General features: G+C 41.6%; 2 protein-coding genes across 2 annotated transcripts in view; both read left to right on the top strand.

Moving 5' to 3' along the window:
• LOC110523355 (MOB kinase activator 1B) overlaps window positions 1-3,299 on the top strand; it is an 8,874-nt gene extending 5,575 nt beyond the window's left edge. Inside the window, exons 4-6 of the mRNA XM_021601981.3 lie at window positions 64-197; window positions 330-493; window positions 892-3,299. Coding sequence (XP_021457656.2) covers window positions 64-197; window positions 330-493; window positions 892-969 — 376 coding nt within the window. The 3' untranslated portion in view covers window positions 970-3,299. The remainder of the gene's footprint in view (window positions 1-63; window positions 198-329; window positions 494-891) is intronic.
• Window positions 3,300-4,088: 789 nt separating this feature from the next.
• Window positions 4,089-14,018, top strand: dck (deoxycytidine kinase). The gene is given in 7 exon segments (NM_001165138.2): window positions 4,089-4,274; window positions 4,663-4,778; window positions 7,948-8,141; window positions 11,115-11,262; window positions 11,484-11,599; window positions 12,859-12,958; window positions 13,481-14,018. Coding segments are annotated over 7 exon segments (792 nt in total). The 5' UTR covers window positions 4,089-4,183; the 3' UTR covers window positions 13,508-14,018.
• Window positions 14,019-15,829: the final 1,811 nt, after the last annotated feature.

Here is a 15,829-nt window from a genome sequence, read left to right as displayed (position 1 = left end):
GCTTGCATTTCTGCCTATGTCATAATAATACATTGCTATTCATGTAACTTTTTTTGTGTGTAGATATGAGTATCATTGGGCAGATGGAACCAACATCAAGAAACCGATCAAATGCTCAGCTCCCAAGTACATTGATTACCTAATGACCTGGGTGCAGGACCAGCTCGATGATGAGACACTCTTTCCATCTAAGATAGGTATGAGTTCATGTCCATCATGTTTCGCCATAACCATGTCTTTATTGCATTTCCAGTGAAGCGACACCATCATTTATCTTTAGTTGTTTTATACCCTGATAAATCTATATACTTTGTACCTTTGCACTCAAGGTGTCCCGTTCAGACGGAACTTTATGTCTGTGGCCAAGACCATCCTGAAACGCCTGTTCAGGGTCCACGCCCACATCTACCACCAACACTTTGACTCTGTGATGCAGCTGCAGGAGGAGGCCCACCTCAACACCTCCTTCAAACACTTCATCTTCTTTGTTCAGGTACTGGACCGGAGCCCACTATCAATGTAGTCTGGTTCCCAAGGCTATTATTTCAGCAGTAGGCCTACCCCTTATTGGTTATGGTGTAGTTCTGGCAAGGCTACATTTCAAAGTTAAAGATGGAAATACCTGGTTCCCAGTCTTTTTATATCTGCTTCAGCTAGCTCATTTGATGTTGACTCAAACAGTGGCAGCCAGGCTATCCTCAGTGTATGCGACCAAGAACTAGAGGCAATGACCCTTTTTACGGCAGGACTGAGACATAAAGATGGTAACACTTGATTGGGTTTATGTAGCGCTTTTCCAGATGTTCAAAGTGCTTTACAATCTACAATGTATCCATTGCCAATCTGTAGCAATCGCCTGCTTTAATCCAGGTCTTCCTCTGTCTCTTTCAGGAGTTTAACTTGATTGACAGGAAGGAGTTGGTGCCTCTCCAGGAGCTGATTGATAAACTGACCACCAAGGACCGATAAACCCAGACTGACTTATCCTTTTAACTCTATGGTAGTCTACTATTATTTTTGCACAGATGTCCCTTCTACCCTGCCCTGCACTGGCTATGTGTATACAGCATACGCTAACTTTGGGGAAATGTTCTCAAGAAAGCCAGGTAAGTAAGGAAGAGTCTTACACTGTCATAGGCAATGGGGTTAGACTATGAGGGAATACTATACTACTGTCTGAGCTGGTATGTGCTCATTATGGTTGCATTAATTTGGACCGATCCCCAAAACTGAAATCACTGGTATTTATTAGCTTCCTCTATTTGGTGTATATTTATCAGATGCTTCTACAAAACCTACCACTATAGTTGGCACCTTCATACATAGAGGCTATGTAAGAAATAAAGGACCACATAATTATTGTACAAATATTTTAGCATATTGGTCACATTGGTGATAACTGCAACAAAACTCCTTACATTAGGTTGAAGAAATGACCCCATTGCCTAGTCTTGGTATAATAAGATGACAGGATTAAATGGCTTGTGGGCTAACCAAAACCCCAATAGAGTTCACATAACTCGCCAAACAAGAGTTGATATATAACCCATCAAACATCCATTGATAAACTGTAAACAGAGTTGGTATAATCCATCAAACAGTGTTGATATTTCGAAGTGCCTGATTTATGGTTCATGCTTAGCCTCGTACTACCATCCTCATCTTGTGATCCTACATAAATATGTCAGTGAAGGCAAACATATTTATGTAAGCTTGCGAGTTCAGGATGGTAGTACGAGGCTAGTTCACACTCACTCTCCCACAGAACAACAAAAGAAGTGCACAACATTCTCGTGGCTACAAAGGGAATATTTGCCCTCACTGGCTTTCTGAGATTCCCATTGTAGTGTTACTTTTATGTAGCTATAAAAGAGAATCTTTAATATGAATGGAGAAATTTAGATCTGAGGTTTGGGTCCATGTTTTAAGTTGCCTCAACATATGGTCATTTTTTTTTAGTCTGTTTTCAAGTCAGGTCTAGATACGACTACAGTAGTTTAAACTGTTACAATACCAGTAATGGCAAAAGCTGTATTTGATGGGCCACATACAGTATACAAGTAAAATATTGTCTTTGGGGCCAAGAGCACCATAGTTATTGCCTTGTCCCAGATCTGTTTGTGCTCTTGCCTTCTCCATTGCTGTCATTGTCAAGTCAAACAGGTTCGGCATGACAATCAGTGACCGAGAGTTGGCATGATAGCACAAACAGACTGGTACTCAGGCTACCATAGTTACTGTACTTTTATAAACAAAGATGGGGTGTTCCCTTGCCCTTTCTTACCAGCCATGAAGCACTTTGAACAGTTTCCTGACCTCTTTGCCTGAATGTTTTTCCTTTACGGCAAATATGCTGTCTCTTTTAGAAACTACTGAACTACGTCATTTAGGCTCTGTTGCATTATTTTCCCATATAATGTTACTAAAGTGATGAGCCACGTAGTAAACTATAACAGCACATTCAGTGCTATCAGCGTATGCTTCTTTCAATAGTGTGATTTCCTATGCCTTTTTGTAAGTTCTGTTGAGTAATGTATTGCTGTGCTGCAAAGGGATGGAATCCAAAATGAAAATGTTTACTATGCAATAATGGTCATGCCACTCTTCAAAGTATAAACAATTTACTATTTTCCATTCATACAGATGGGAGCAAATGCTTTTCTTTCTGTGTGTGTTATTCAGAGGTAGTGGTGTTTTAAAGTGATAGATATTGGTACAGAGACACGTTGCTGTTATAGGACTTAACTATAGACCTACTACTATAGTATGCAGTAAGACATGAGTACAATGGAATATATTTAAATGCCATTTTATACTATCTTTTCAGGAAGATTTGATATGGAGATACAACTAACTTCTGCTATGAAATCCATACTGTAAATACAACAATGACAGGATTTTGCTTTGATATCATATTTTGGTAGCTGGAAAGTCTATATTAAAGAATGTTATTAGGTCTCTTTTTAGAGGTTGTTTCTTTTCCCCCTTTTACACCATGTCATATTTCCTTCTTACTTATATCAATGTGTTATTTTGACACAGCTTTAGAAAATGAACATGATTGTGTTGATCAGAAGGTGGTAAAGTAACAAAGCCATCTGCCATGCTTCTCTGAGAACAAGAAAATGCTTGTTCATCACATGCTAAATTTGGTCCCCTGTCTGTATATTCCCCTTGCTGTAAGAGTATATTCTGATGACTGAGTTGTAAATATGAATTGGCTAAGGGTGATGAAAGTTACTGAACTGTACAATACTGAATGCTGTTTATGATGGAAATAAATGTGTTCTTTGACCAGATTATCTTTGTCTACATTTTGTGGGAGATAAAATAGCCTAAACAGATTGTCTTGAGTCTCACTTCTCTGGAGAAGAATGTAGACCTATATAGTATCATGTAGTTTATGGCTCGTGTTGATCAAATCATATTGATCAACCTGCTCCAGCAGGTGTATCTCACTGGTCATCCCTAAAGCCAACACCTCATTTCGTTCCAGTTCTCTGCTGCCTGTGACTGGAACGAATTGCAAAAATCACTGAAGTTGGAGACTTTTATCTCCCTCACCAACTTCAAACATCTGCTATCTGAGCAGCTAACCCATCGGTAAATAGCCCACCCAATTGACCTACCTCATCTCCATACTGTTTATATTTATTTTTCTGCTCTTTTGCACACCAGTATCTCTCTACCTGTACTTGACCATTTGATCATTTATCACTCCAGTGTTAATCTGCAAAATTGTAATTATTTGCCTACCTCATGCCTTTTGCACACAATGTATATAGACTATTTTTTTTCTACTGTGTTATTGACTTGTTTACTCCATGTGTAACTCTGTGTTGTCTGTTCACACTGCTATGCTTTATCTTGGCCAGGTCGCAGTTGCAACTAGCCTACCTGGTTAAATAAAGGTTAAATCAAATATCTGTTGAATAGGGTCGTTATAACCAGTGGTGCAACAAACAGTAAAATAGTAGGTGGGGCGATCTCCCTCCTACCACAGACTCCCTCCTCCCATGATAGGCTGCTTACAGTGTGACTAAGCTGTTGCCGCCAGTTTCAGCCACAACGCGCCATCTGAACCAATTGCATCTGAATTGAAGATACTACAGTCCAGACAGCTGAAACGAAACCTTCGAGTTCAAGACAAATAGACCACATATCTAAAAAATCAAATAAAAATATGTCCCCCACGCCGCCGAAGAGAGCAGGTCCTAGTCTCTTAAACGACACTATGGACAAGACTAAACGAATTTCAATAGAAGGCAACATTGGTAAGTAACGCTAGTTTAAACTGGTCACTAACTTGGATGTAGGATTGCTAAAAGTAATACAATTGCTATACTGTCCCTAGCTAGCTCGTAACTAAAACGTTTAACCGTAGAGCGTGCCTTGTCGCTAAGCGTTGATTAAATAAAATAATGTAACGTTAGCTAGCTGATGCGCAGGATAAGTAAAGGTTAAAATAAAATGACTATGACAATGTGTTTAATGTCACGCACCAAGGCTTCCGTGTTATTCTAGTGAGAGATGTAGTCACAATATTGTAGTTATTTTCACCTGAAATGTCCTTAAAGATTGTAAATAGATATTGATATGGTTGAACTTGAAATTGTATAGCAGTCGGAGAAATGGAAACTGACTTCAGTATCATTTCCGCAGCGGCGGGCAAATCTACATTCGTGCGCCTTCTGGAAGAGCAGAGCAAAGACTGGGAAGTAGTGCCCGAACCCATCGCCAGGTGGTGCAATGTACAAACACAACACAGCGAGTTTGAGGTACTGTATGCTTATCTGACCGAACTTTTGACCTGTGATTAATGAACACACACAGACGGTATACATACTAACCCATGCAAATAGTTCAACTTCAGATGGTAAGATTGGCCACTACTTGCATGTCTCATGCATACATGTCTGGATCAGGGCTGAATATTTCTGACCTATAGATAAGTGGAAGAGAGTGTTATTTATCCGCTCTCTCCCTAGTGGTTTAAAGTTCTATCCAGTTACAAACACCAGGAATTCATCAGAAATTAGATTAGTTATGCGTCCCAAATGGCACCCTATTCCCTATGTGGTGCTCTACTTTTGACCAGGGCCCATAGTGCTGTAAGTAGTGTACTATTTAGGGAATAGGGTGCCATTTTGAATGTAACCTAGATAACATTAATCCCTGGAGGAATTAACTGATGAAACCAGTCAGAGAGGAACCCTGAATGTTGTCATAATGGGACAGCTGCTAGTAAGGATCTAGTCAGGGTGTATGGCAGGGGTAAGCAAACCTCTTCCCGGAGTGCCACAGGTAATGCAGGGTATTGTTCTAACTAGGCACCACACCTGACCAACTGAGCTCATTGATCAGTTTAATGATTCAACAGTTCAACAGTAAATGTAACAGTTGTGGTCTTCCTTTGTCAGTTAAATAAAAAAATGAAGTGCCTGTGTCACTCCAGAACCAGGGTTGCCTACCCCTGGTGTACGGACATTTAAAATGTAAATGTTGTGTCGATACATATTTTTCTGTGTGTGTGATAGCTCCGTGGCATGATAGACAGCTCTGTGTCATGCCTGCCCTTAGTATGACAGTGTGCATTGAGAGTGAGTGTGTGTGTTTGGGTTGGGGGTATCGAGATGTTAATACCTTCATACCGTTCCTGTATCATACCGGAGTATACAGTATTACCGGCAGTGCATACAAGGGGCGCTATTTCTTTCCAAATGTATTTATTTACCGTGGGCAGATTCTCTGCTGTAACCTAGAAGTGTGATCTTGCAAGCTAGCCACATATCTAGCAAGTTAGCAAACCAAGTGCATAGCTGGATTCCTGAGCTGGAGATAATTTATTTGGCACATCGTAGATAGTTAAGGTGGCAATATGTAACTTTTTGGGTGACTTGATCAAATTCACATAGAAATATGAGTTATAGACCTATTATTCTACTTGAAAGCAAGTCTAAGAAGCTGTAGATCTGTTCTATGTGCGCTATTTCTATACTCCCCATTCTTAAGTTTAGTTTTTGTATCTTTTACTCTCTGGTTTGTACACCAGCTTCAAACAGCTGAAACAACAATATTATTGGTTATTGAAAGTATATTTCACAGCGGTTTGGATGGTACAATGATTCCTCTACACTATACTATCTTATTTTGTCACATAAACTGAAATTCGGCTAACTATTTGAGTTTTAGCAACAAGGAATTGGTGGTGCAACTTTAACTTATAGTTAGTTCTAAGCGTTGGCATAGCACGCAACCCCACAGCCAATTATTGTAAATTTGTATTTTTAAAAAAAAAATTACGGTATTCTAAATCCCCCTGTATACGGTACATACTGTCCTAGGCTAGTGTGTGTGTACAGTATGTGCTGTGTTTAGAATAATACAGCAGCTGCCATCTGTTCCACTCTGCACTGTCTGTTCGAATAGACACCCAGGGGAAAGATGGCCCCCACCCTGAACAGCTGAGTATGGCGACGGGGCAGGGCACCACTACTGATCACCACTACACCCTGGCTGCCCCACCCAACATACATCACCCCACCGCAATCTTCAGTTCAATCATGTCAAATATGTCTGTCCTACTATTTCAGTTCCTCACTCTACATAGTCAGCTGGGTTTGTCCACTGTAATATCAAGAGGTATTCTGACATTATTGTTACACCACATGGTGAATAAGTACTATGCCCATCCCCAACACTCCCACCACCATTAGAATCAGACACGCTACCTTTGGATGTTTTCATTGAGAAATGCCAGTGGTGTAAAGTACTTAAGTAAAATATATTTTAAAGTACTTCTGAAGTTGTTTTTTGGGGTATCTTTACTTTACTATTTATATTTTTGACAACTTTTACTTTACAACATTCCTAATTAAAATTATGTACTTTTTACTACATACATTTTCCCTGACACCTAAAAGTACTCGTTGCATTTTGAATGCTTAGCAGGACAGAAAAATTGTCAAATTCATGCACTTATCAAGAGAACAACCCTGGTCATCCATACTGCCTCTGATCTGGCTGACTCGCTAAACACACATGCTTCGTTTGTAAATTATGTTGGAGTGTGCCACTGCCTATTCGTAAATAAATAAAAAACTAGAAAATGGTGCCATCTGGCTATATAAGGAATTTGAAATTATTTATACTTTTACTTATAGTTTTAAGTATAATATTTTAGCAATTACATAGTTAAGTATCAAAATTCTATGTTTAAAACCAAATACTTTTAGATTTTTTCTCAAGTAGTATTTTACTGGGTGACTTTCTCTTTTACTTGAGTCATTATCTATTAAGGTATCTTTACTTTTACTGAAGTATGACAATTGGGTACTTTATCCACCACTGGAAATTGCTACTTAATTTCTACACTGACCACACCCATGCCGAAATTGAAGAGAGGTTTTGAATGATGAGTTATGTGTGCAGTGACCAAACTGGAAACACATTCCGTATCCTGTGGTCAGATTGGACCACCTAACCAACCACACACACACATACACACCACTGGAGGCTGCTGAGGGTAGGACGGCTCATAATAATTGCTGGAACGGTGCAAATGGAATGGATTCAACACATGGAAACCATTTGTTCAATGTATTTGATACCCTTCCACTTATTCCGCTTCAGCCATTACCACAAGCCCTTTCTCCCGAATAAAAGTGCCACCAACCACCTGTGATAAACACACACACACACACACACACACAGAGAGCCTTGCACCACTCTCTGTTCACTCAGTAGTGGTTAGCCTACAGCGCGATGCTACAGAATATACACACACACACAATACAATATATCTGTGATAACTCTTTGATTATAACTGTACTGCTGTGGTATTTCTGTGTTTGGTATTATTTGATGTGCAAGGGTATACAGTACATTTAATGGTACTGTATCTCTCTTAGCCACAGTATTAAACCCACCTTCCCCTCTTTGTCCCAGGAGCTGACCATGTCCCAGAAGAGTGGTAGTAACGTGCTGCAGATGATGTATGAGAAGCCAGAGAGATGGGCCTACACCTTCCAGACCTACGCTTGCATGAGCAGGGTCCGCGCCCAGATGAAATCCACCAATGGGAAGCTCAGAGAGGCAGAGAACCCTGTGCAGTTCTTCGAGCGCTCCGTCTACAGTGACAGGTATGGATGAACAGGACATCTCACCAGGAGAGTCAACCTTGGTAACGTTACATGTCATCTTCGATTGGATGCCAAGGATAGGGTCTAAGATATGATACCAAGGATAGGGTTTTCCAAGGAAATAGTTCTCTAACATTGCTTCTAAGCACACCACTCTCATCTGTCCTTTGTTGTTGTTGTCTGTTTCCAGGAACATCTTTGTTGTTGGCGTGTCTGTGTCCAGGAACCTCTTTGTTGTTGTCGTGTCTGTGTCCAGGGACATCTTTGTTGTTGTTGTGTCTGTGTCCAGGAACAGCTTTGTTGGTGTGTCTGTGTCCAGGAACAGCTTTGTTGTTGTTGTGTCTGTGTCAAGGAACAGCTTTGTTGGTGTGTCTGTGTCCAGGAACATCTTTGTTGTTATTGTCATTTTCCAGGAACCTCATTGTTGTTGGCGTGTCTGTGTCCAGGAACATCTTTGTTGTGTCTGTGTCAAGGAACAGCTTTGTTGGTGTGTCTGTGTCCAGGAACAGCTTTGTTGTTGTTGTGTCTGTGTCCAGGAACAGCTTTGTTGTGTCTGTGTCCAGAAACAGATTTGTTGTTGTTGTATCTGTGTCCAGGAACAGCTTTGTTGTTGTTGTGTCTGTGTCCAGGAACAACTTTGTTGTTGTTGTGTCTGTGTCCAGGAACAGCTTTGTTGTTGTTGTGTCTGTGTCCAGGAACAGCTTTGTTGTTGTTGTGTCTGTGTCCAGGAACAGCTTTGTTGTTGTTGTGTCTGTGTCCAGGAACAGCTTTGTTGTTGTTGTGTCTGTGTCCAGGAACAGCTTTGTTGTTGTTGTGTCTGTGTCCAGGAACAGCTTTGTTGTTGTTGTGTCTGTGTCCAGGAACAGCTTTGTTGTTGTTGTGTCTGTGTCCAGGAACAGCTTTGTTGTTGTTGTGTCTGTGTCCAGGAACAGCTTTGTTGTTGTTGTGTCTGTGTCCAGGAACAGCTTTGTTGTTGTTGTGTCTGTGTCCAGGAACAGCTTTGTTGTTGTTGTTGTTGTGTCTGTGTCCAGGAACAGCTTTGTTGTTGTTGTTGTTGTGTCTGTGTCCAGGAACAGCTTTGTTGTTGTTGTGTCTGTGTCCAGGAACAGCTTTGTTGTTGTTGTGTCTGTGTCCAGGAACAGCTTTGTTGTTGTTGTTGTCTGTGTCCAGGAACTGCTTTGTTGTTGTTGTGTCTGTGTCCAGGAACAGCTTTGTTGTTGTTGTGTCTGTGTCCAGGAACAGCTTTGTTGTTGTTGTGTCTGTGTCCAGGAACAGCTTTGTTGTTGTTGTCTGTGTCCAGGAACAGCTTTGTTGTTGTTGTCTGTTTCCAGGAACATCTTTGTTGTTGGCGTGTCTGTGTCCAGGAACCTCTTTGTTGTTGTCGTGTCTGTGTCCAGGGACATCTTTGTTGTTGTTGTGTCTGTGTCCAGGAACAGCTTTGTTGGTGTGTCTGTGTCCAGGAACAGCTTTGTTGTTGTTGTGTCTGTGTCCAGGAACAGCTTTGTTGTTGTTGTGTCTGTGTCCAGGAACAGCTTTGTTGTTGTTGTGTCTGTGTCCAGGAACAGCTTTGTTGTGTCTGTGTCCAGGAACAGCTTTGTTGTTGTTGTGTCTGTGTCCAGGAACAGCTTTGTTGTTGTTGTGTCTGTGTCCAGGAACAGCTTTGTTGTTGTTGTGTCTGTGTCCAGGAACAGCTTTGTTGTTGTTGTGTCTGTGTCCAGGGAACATCTTTGTTGTTGTTATGTCTGTGTCCAGGAAAAGCTTTGTTGTTGTTGTTGTGTCTGTGTCCAGGAACAGCTTTGTTGTTGTTGTGTCTGTGTCCAGGAACAGCTTTGTTGTTGTTGTGTCTGTGTCCAGGGAACATCTTTGTTGTTGTTATGTCTGTGTCCAGGAACAGCTTTGTTGTTGTTGTTGTGTCTGTGTCCAGGAACAGCTTTGTTGTTGTTGTTGTCTGTGTCCAGGAACTGCTTTGTTGTTGTTGTGTCTGTGTCCAGGAACATCTTTGTTGTTGTTGTTTCTGTGTCCAGGAACAGCTTTGTTGTTGTTGTGTCTGTGTCCAGGAACAGCTTTGTTGTTGTTGTGTCTGTGTCCAGGAACAGCTTTGTTGTTGTTGTGTCTGTGTCCAGGAACAGCTTTGTTGTGTCTGTGTCCAGAAACAGATTTGTTGTTGTTGTGTCTGTGTCCAGGAACAGCTTTGTTGTTGTTGTGTCTGTGTCCAGGAACAGCTTTGTTGTTGTTGTGTCTGTGTCCAGGAACAGCTTTGTTGTGTCTGTGTCCAGAAACAGATTTGTTGTTGTTGTGTCTGTGTCCAGGAACAGCTTTGTTGTTGTTGTGTCTGTGTCCAGGAACAGCTTTGTTGTTGTTGTGTCTGTGTCCAGGAACAGCTTTGTTGTTGTTGTGTCTGTGTCCAGGAACAGCTTTGTTGTTGTTGTGTCTGTGTCCAGGAACAGCTTTGTTGTTGTTGTGTCTGTGTCCAGGAACAGCTTTGTTGTGTCTGTGTCCAGGAACAGCTTTGTTGTGTCTGTGTCCAGGAACAGCTTTGTTGTGTCTGTGTCCAGAAACAGATTTGTTGTGTCTGTGTCCAGGAACAGCTTTGTTGTGTCTGTGTCCAGAAACAGATTTGTTGTGTCTGTGTCCAGGAACAGCTTTGTTGTGTCCAGGAACAGCTTTGTTGTGTCTGTGTCCAGAAACAGATTTGTTGTGTCTGTGTCCAGAAACAGATTTGTTGTGTCTGTGTCCAGGAACAGCTTTGTTGTGTCTGTGTCCAGAAACAGCTTTGTTGTTGTTGTGTCCGTTTCATTTCAGTCATTTAGCAGATGCTCATATCAAGAGAAACTTACTGTAGTGAGTGCATACATTTTCTTACCTTTTTCATACTGGTCCCCCGTGGGAATCGAACCCACAACCCTGACATTGCAAGCGCCATGCTCTACGGGAAATCAGGTACATTTTTGTTGTTGTTGGGTCTGTTTCCAGGTACATCTTTGCGGCAAACCTGTATGAGAGTGAGTGTCTGAACGAGACAGAGTGGTCCATCTACCAGGACTGGCATGGCTGGCTCCATAAACAGTTTGGAAAACACATCGAGCTGGATGGCATCATCTACCTCCGAGCCGCACCAGAGGTCAGCAACTAATTTGACCTCACTACATGTTCATCAGGAACTTACCGTACAAAACATTTAAATGACATTGTAGTCGATTATATAGTGTAGCCTATTGTTTTTTTAACCTACTGGAATACACCTCATGCTAAAAAGAAAAAAAACAACATTAAATTAAGGTACACTTATACCTGTGTGGTAAAAATGTAATTACACTGGTCCTTGTGTGTGTGTGTGTGTAGAGATGCATGGAGAGGCTGCATCGGAGAGGCAGAGAGGAGGAGCAGGGCATTCCACTGGAGTACCTGGAGAAACTTCACTTCAAACACGAGAGCTGGCTGCAGCACAAAACCATGTGGTGAGAGGGAGGGAGGGAGGAAGGGAGGGACTGTTGGTGGTATTGTGAGGGAGGGAGTGTTGATGGTATTGTGAGGGAGGAAGGGAGTGTTGGTATTGTGAGGGAGGAAGGGAGTGGGTTGAGGCAGGGATGTGTGTCTGCGCATGTGTGTGTAGGAGCATTAAATAAAAAGCTTAAACCTTTACATTTTATAGATGGATGTAACCTCGTATCCAGGCTATTGCGCACATCACATGCAAGACTGGGATATCAACCACTCAAAGTTGGCCTTAGTCGAAGTGACCATAAAATTCTATGGGAGTGATCTAGTGAGTAAAGCACAGAGCCACACACACTCATTTAATTTGAGGGAATCACACGACTGAGTCGTGGCTCTGTGCTTGAGGTGTGCTAGTGTACGGGGGAGGGTTAGGGGGAAGGTGCTTTGGGACATGATTGGCTGGTAGATTAAACCAATTAATCTCTATTGGCTAGCGAAGGCCAAGTTTGATGTGTTGGTCCACCAGACTTCATGCATTTGGGTGGAAGTGTGGGAACAAGATTAAGGTGGACGAGACAGGAAACAGGCTTGTTTCTGAGGTCTATTGTGAGCTATGAATTTCCTTACAAAGATGGATGTCTTCCCTTACAAAGCCATTTCTGCTTAAACCCTCAGTTGCTTTTTACAACAGAAGCCTCCCCACTGCTTGTGTTGTGAGAGTTTGAACAAAAGCATTGGTTTTGGCCCAGCCATAGCCGCTGGGCTGGCTTGGGGATATGAGGGACAATGAAGGTCATTAGAGTGGGTGGGATTTAGTGCAAAAACGCACCTTTCCCCAAGCCCAGTCCAGCGGCTATGGCTGGACAAAACCCACATGTTTTCTCTCAAACAAAAAAATGTATCTCTCACAACACAAGCAGTGTGTGGGGAAACTGCAGATCAGGGCTCAGATCCGCAGTTGTTTTTCACAACAGAAGCTGCCCCAATGCTTTTGTTGTGAGAGTGAAGAAATAAAGTAGGGCTGGGCCAAACCGCTGTTTTTCCATCAAACTCTATTTTCTCTCTCTCAACACAAGCAGCTTCTGTTGTGAAAAGCAACTGCAGATCCAGGCTTTAAAGGAAATAACCTTTAAATAACAAGGAAACAACCATTAAGAAGCCTGACCTGAGTAAAAAAAGATGTAGTTTATTGCATAAGCAGTGTGTGTGTGTGTGTGTGTGTGTCTTGCGTTGTTGTCACTAACCGTATGTCCCATTCCCTCTTGGCCCTGACCCACAGCATGGAGTATAAGTATTTGAATAACGTGCCCATTCTGACGCTAGATGTTAACGAAGATTTCAAAGTTGACCAGGTCAAGGGTGCGGACATGGTAGAAAAGGTAAGAATACAGCCCATTTGTTTTTCATGGGAATTGGTACTTATTTTTAATGCAGCAGTGTCTTTCAGAAGTATCTAGATGTGACTATATTTAGCTGGTATTTTTGAAACATGCTGTTTGGAGGGTAGTAGTGAAAAACATCCTGTTATCACTGACTACAGTCAAATTATTAGTAGAGGGATGTTGATAAAGATACGCACCCAGACACACACACACTCAACGTTTAATTTATGGAAATGAGGCCTGAAGAGCTGCTAATGTAGCCATTGAATGTTGAGGGTAAACACAGATGCTACAACTGATATCAAAAAAAGCCATTAGTAAAACACACACACACACACATTGAGGTAAATTGTTCCTGCACTTCCTGTCCAGTGGTAGTACTGTCATCCTCTCGCACGTCTAAGCTTTGCTCCATATTGTGTCCACATCAAATGTTTAGACTGACCTGACACACCAATTACATTGACGCTAATCCATATTCATTGTGTGCTAACAGCTTGTTATGTGCTTGTCATCCAGGTCAAAGAGTTTCTCAGTACCTTGTAAACATCAGCTGATGACCATCACATCCTGCACTGAAGGAGAGCAGATGTGAGGAGACATGTGGAACCTGACATGCTTTTTTGTAATGAATGATTTTGATTATTTGTATATATATTATTTTTAAAGAATTTTAAATGTATCGCACTGCATGGGTACTATAATGATTTTGTATAGCTTGGTTTCACTTTCATGGCGTGTGGTGTTGTTATTTAAGCAATATGAATGAGATGGGGAGAAAACATTGATATGTATTTCATCATTGGTAATCATTTGGACGGTTTATTGAAAACCTAAAATAAAATAGGCCTGCCAGTATGAGGGAACCTAAGGGCATTTGTGTGATTCTTGTGGAAACAAAAAATTCCCTGTGGCCCTAAGTCCCTGTAAACCCTACCTGAAGTGCTGTGCATAGCATATGCCCAGAAGATGGAGCTATACTCAACTAATATATGGAGGGTCAGTGTAAGCTCAGTAAACATCCTATAATCTACAAAATAAAATTGTTTGTCACAGGTGAAAAGGTGTACTTGTAAGATAAACCTTTCGTGTGCATGAAATATACAGGTAACTGGCAAAAGAAAAGAAAAACCAACAGAAAGCGTCTTAATAGGGTGTTGGACCACAAGCCGCCAGAGCTGCTTCAATGAGCCTTGGCATAGATTCTACAAGTGTCTGGAACTGTATTGGAGGGATGTGACACAATTCTGCAACAAGAAATTCCATAATTTGGTGTTTTGTTGATGGTGGTGGACAACGCTATCGCAGAGTCTCCCATAAATGTTCAATTGGGTTGAGATATGGTGACTGAGATGTGCACACACACATAAACCTTTAAACCACCTATGCTCCTTTGAGACCTCTTTCAACATCACAGATCTTTTCTAAAATCAAATTTTATTTGTCACATGCTTCGTAAACAACAGTAAAAAGCTTATTGATTTACTTCACAACAATGCAGAGAGGAAATGTTTAAATGCACCAAGCGGTGATGCAGCCAGTCAAGATGCTCTCAATGGTGCAACTGTATAACTTTTTGAGGATCTAAGGGCGATGTGGATGGGGTGTACTCGGCATCAGTTTCCTATATTCCACAATCAGCTCCTTTGTCAGGCTGACGTTGAGGGAGAGGTTGTTGTCCTGGCACCACACTGCCAGAACACTTAACTTACTCCCTATAGGCTGTCTCATCGTCTTCGGTGAACAGGTCTAGTACTGTTGTGTCGTCAGCAAAGGTAACGATGGTATTAATGTCGTGCGAGGACAGGCAATCGAGGGTGAACAGGGAGTACAGGAGGGAACTAAGCACTCACTCTTGAGGGACCCCCGTGTTGAGGGTCAGCGTGGCAGATGTGTTGTTGCCCTCACCACCTGCGGGCGGCCTGTCAGGAAGTCCAGGTGTTTAATCCCAAGGTCCTGAGCTTAGTGATGAGCTTGGAGGACACTATGGTGTTGAACTCTACAAATGTGAGTGCTACAGGGCAATAGTCATTTAGACAGGTTTTTGGCATTCTTGGGCACAGGGACTATGGTAGTATGCTTGAAACATGTAGGTGTTACAGACTGGGTCAGGGAAAGGTTTAAAATGTCAGTGAAGACACTTGCCAGCTCGTAAGCGCATCCTCTGAGTACACATCCTGGCCTGGCCTCGCAGCCTTGTGAAGGTTAACCTGTTTAAAGTCCTTGCTTGTTGGCTTGGAAACATGCAAGACAAACTGGCACAGAGAGACAGGGATGGCCCTATATAGCTCATTGAGTGTGGTCTTAATGCCAGCATCGGTTTGTGTTGGTAAATAGACAGCTACGAAAAATATAAACGAATACTCTCTTGGTCAATCGTATGGTCTGCAGTTTATGAGGTATTACTCAGGCGAGCAAAAACTCGAGCATAACTAACAAAATTACAGTTAACAAAAATTAACGCTTAAGCCAGTATAAACAAATGTATAGAATGTATTATACAATAGACAATTCACACCTTCTCCAGCAAACAGCAAAGTCATGTCTTAAGTGTAAAACTAATAATGACTCAGTAATCCATGCTTTCTGGGAACGCTATGAAGTTCAAATATTATGGGCGGAGCTAGACAGTTGGCTGTCAGAAGTATTACAATGTAAATGTACTTTTAATTTGTCTTGTGTGCATATTTTAAGACATGCATATGGGGGTGTAGTGAGATACTCAATAGAGTACCACATTATGAGTCATAATACCCATAAAACCTAGCGGTCAAACAGGAAAATGGTTCCAAACATTTGACAGAATTTGTTTTAGCTTAATTTTTTTTGTTTTTTGAAACACTTAAAATAAGGTCTGTGATCTGTGTA

Source organism: Oncorhynchus mykiss, chromosome 5 (assembly GCF_057628025.1).
Source record: "Oncorhynchus mykiss isolate SJ-2025 chromosome 5, ASM5762802v1, whole genome shotgun sequence".
NCBI classification, from domain to species: Eukaryota; Metazoa; Chordata; class Actinopteri; order Salmoniformes; family Salmonidae; genus Oncorhynchus; species Oncorhynchus mykiss.
This window is presented reverse-complemented; position numbering and strand designations above follow the sequence as displayed.